This window comes from Triticum dicoccoides, chromosome 7B (assembly GCF_002162155.2).
Source record: "Triticum dicoccoides isolate Atlit2015 ecotype Zavitan chromosome 7B, WEW_v2.0, whole genome shotgun sequence".
NCBI classification, from domain to species: Eukaryota; Viridiplantae; Streptophyta; class Magnoliopsida; order Poales; family Poaceae; genus Triticum; species Triticum dicoccoides.
The window spans coordinates 584,372,788-584,375,905 of record NC_041393.1 but is presented as its reverse complement, the minus strand read 5'-3'; the positions used below and the strand labels follow the sequence as shown (position 1 = coordinate 584,375,905).

At 36.3% G+C, this 3,118-nt stretch overlaps 1 protein-coding gene across 1 annotated transcript in view; it reads left to right on the top strand.

Moving 5' to 3' along the window:
* LOC119341364 (zinc transporter 10-like) overlaps nt 1-2,735 on the top strand; it is a 16,390-nt gene extending 13,655 nt beyond the window's left edge. Inside the window, exons 4-5 of the mRNA XM_037613241.1 lie at nt 1,574-1,723; nt 1,919-2,735. Coding sequence (XP_037469138.1) covers nt 1,574-1,723; nt 1,919-2,227 — 459 coding nt within the window. The 3' untranslated portion in view covers nt 2,228-2,735. The remainder of the gene's footprint in view (nt 1-1,573; nt 1,724-1,918) is intronic.
* The last annotated feature ends 383 nt before the right edge of the window (nt 2,736-3,118 follow it).

Here is a 3,118-nt window from a genome sequence, read left to right as displayed (position 1 = left end):
TTGTGACCTAGTTAGGCTTACTGGACGTACAATTATAATTACATATGTTTGCTGGTTGTATACCATTAATGTAGATCCACGAAGTCAACTTTTCATATTGAAATTTCAATGTCTTGATGCAACTTACTCTGTAGTTGTTCACATTAAAAATGTTGCATATAGTCATATCTTTAGTTTATAGGGTCTAATAAAGGCATTCCATAATTTTCATTTCATAGACAATCACAAACTGTCGTCGATGGTATTTATTAGTTTGCTGCAGACCGGTCAAGAAAACTCACATTCGTTAGTTTGCTAACAATTATATATTGCCAGCCACACTTTTATAAACTCATATGTTTATTTATTTTATCATTTTTTGGTCAAATAAATTTGTGATGTTGAAGGTGATATATATTTTCTTTATATATGTAGTAGATTTTCTTTGAACCTAGCCTGATACAACCACTCACCAGTGAGTATACCATTGGTCGTATTTCTAGAAATTATGTGCTCTGCACCAATGTATCCTAGAAGCTTTGCTAAAAAAATCAGTTTAGTGTATTACCTCTGAATCTAAATACAGTTCTATGTTTTATCGTGGATGCATCTTTTGTATTAGACTCTTCTTAGAGCATTTAATACATAAAATATAAGGTTATCCATTTTAATTCTTTACATTTGTACTACCTAATATTTCATATTGTCATTGTGTTCTAGCAGGAAACAAGAGTTTAATATATACTCACTAGCAAAAGAATAAATAAACAGATCCCCACATTAATACTCAAAAGTCATGACACGTAAAGTTAGCACTGCATTTATTTGATACACATATTAATTCATTGATTTATTTTCTGACATGATTTACACTCATGCATGTGATGCATGCTATTATGAGTGCAGTTTTACTTAACAGTTGTTATATAAAATTTGAACTGCAATTTGTCAACCTGAAATACAATGGATCTATAGTTGAATATACAAATAGATTTTACCTTATGTTGTGATATCTACCAATTGTGAGGATTGATTTAGAAATTAACAGAATTAAACAATATTGTGATTAATTAAGCGTATTGATCTTTTGAATTTGGCAATTATTTATTTTTATTGTTAGTTATACATCTAAAACCTCATTAATTTATGCATGTACTGCTCGTGTTTTTGGGTGGAAAACCATTTATAAAACTCTAGTTCTAACCTTTCGAACATACACATAGTAGAACTGTGATCCAAAATTGGTTTTACTTCATATGAGACAAGGTGGTATCTCTTGGAAGATCTTATCTATCTATAGTAGTTGCATTTACCATATGTAGATCTCTATTTATACATGACAAATGGTGGCCATTATATTCTAGAACAGCCATATGAAATAAATATTTGTTGATTTGCATGATTGTAGTGGCTTATTTTCTGGTTTTACTAATATGGCAAATATTAGTAATGTAAATGAGCATATAAGCAAATTAGTTAGATATGTGAAATGCACATGGAATTACAGTTGCATAGATGTTTTGAGTTGTAAATTTCACAGGTATATATATGCTTAATTTACAGTGATTTGCTGCATGTATTTCCGACCTTCAAGATTCTGGAGTTGGGGATTATATCACACTCAGTGATCATCGGGCTATCGTTGGGTGTTTCTCAGAGCCCGTGTACCATCAAGCCTTTGGTTGCTGCCCTCTCCTTCCACCAGTTTTTCGAGGGTTTCGCGCTAGGTGACTGCATTTCCCAGGTTAATTAACGGTCTCCACTTTTCCCTAATCATGATTAGTGTGTGGCATTTTGGACAATGAAAAGAGAGGATTCTCACAACCTTCGTATCGTAATTAACATGCGCCTCCTCAGCAAAGAATAGTGCATATGCATGTGTGTTACGTAACAGTTCCTACTTCAAGTAAGTTGTGTCATGAACAAATCAATAATGCAGGCCCGGCTGAAGGGTCTCTCTACGCTCTTGATGGCCTTCTTCTTTGCCATCACAACACCCACAGGGATCGCCGTGGGGGTGGCCATGGCGTCATTCTACGACCCATACAGCCCCAGGGCGTTGGTGGTGGAGGGCATTCTTGATTCCATGTCAGCTGGTATACTGATCTATATGGCACTTGTGGATCTCATCGCGGCTGATTTCCTTGGCCAGAAGATGAGCAGCTGCCCTGCCAGGCTGCAGGCTGGCGCATACATTGCATTGTTTCTTGGGGCCATAGCCATGGCATCCCTTGCCATCTGGACTTAGTTAATGTTGGTGATTGATGTTATATATATATATATATATATATATATATATATATATAGACACACTTGAAATGAATAAAAATGAAAGCACATTTTCAAAGCAATATGAAAAAATAAGATGAAGGTTTGGAGTTGGGAGAAGCTGGACGTACCCATGGAGTTCGATGCACTTATAGTTGCTGTTACCCCTTGCTGCTGTATAGTCCCTGAAGAAGAGGGGAAGCTGCTTGTTTTTTCGTTGGTTTTTTTGTTTCCTGTTATTGACATGGTGGCGGTGGGATGTAAAGGTGCCTTTGTTGGTAATGAACAGCAAAATCCCTCTTTGTTATACACTGTGATGGATGAAGATACAGGAGATGGAATAGTTCGTAGGATAAGGAGCACGAGGAACTGACTTGGTCCAGTCGATACAGTCCTGTCTCTCATACTTTAAATCATTTGATATCCAGTTTTGAAGGACTTAGTTAATGTAGATACAGTCCTGTCTCTACATTGTTTGGCCCGCATGCAATTCGGTGCCTCCTCTTGCATTTTTTCCTTCATTTTATTATTTTTTTCCTCCGAAAACTTAAAGTAAACTCGTATTTGCCCCCATAATAGCCAAGTGGCCCGAGTGTTGTTACGAAACATGACATTAATTAATTATAGTGTCGTACTTTTTTGTAAGTTAGTACGTCGTGGCACACGTGCGCTTGTTATACTGTTCAGCTCCTCTTGGTGGCATATCCTAATAAACAGTACCATGTGTCCCACTTACATGTGTCAATATACATATAATGTTAAATATAAAAGTAACGAGCCAATAAACTTGGGATCGAATATCCGTCGTGGATCCTAGGGTACCATGTACATGAGAATCGATGTGTGTCGTCCTCTTCCAAAATATGTACTT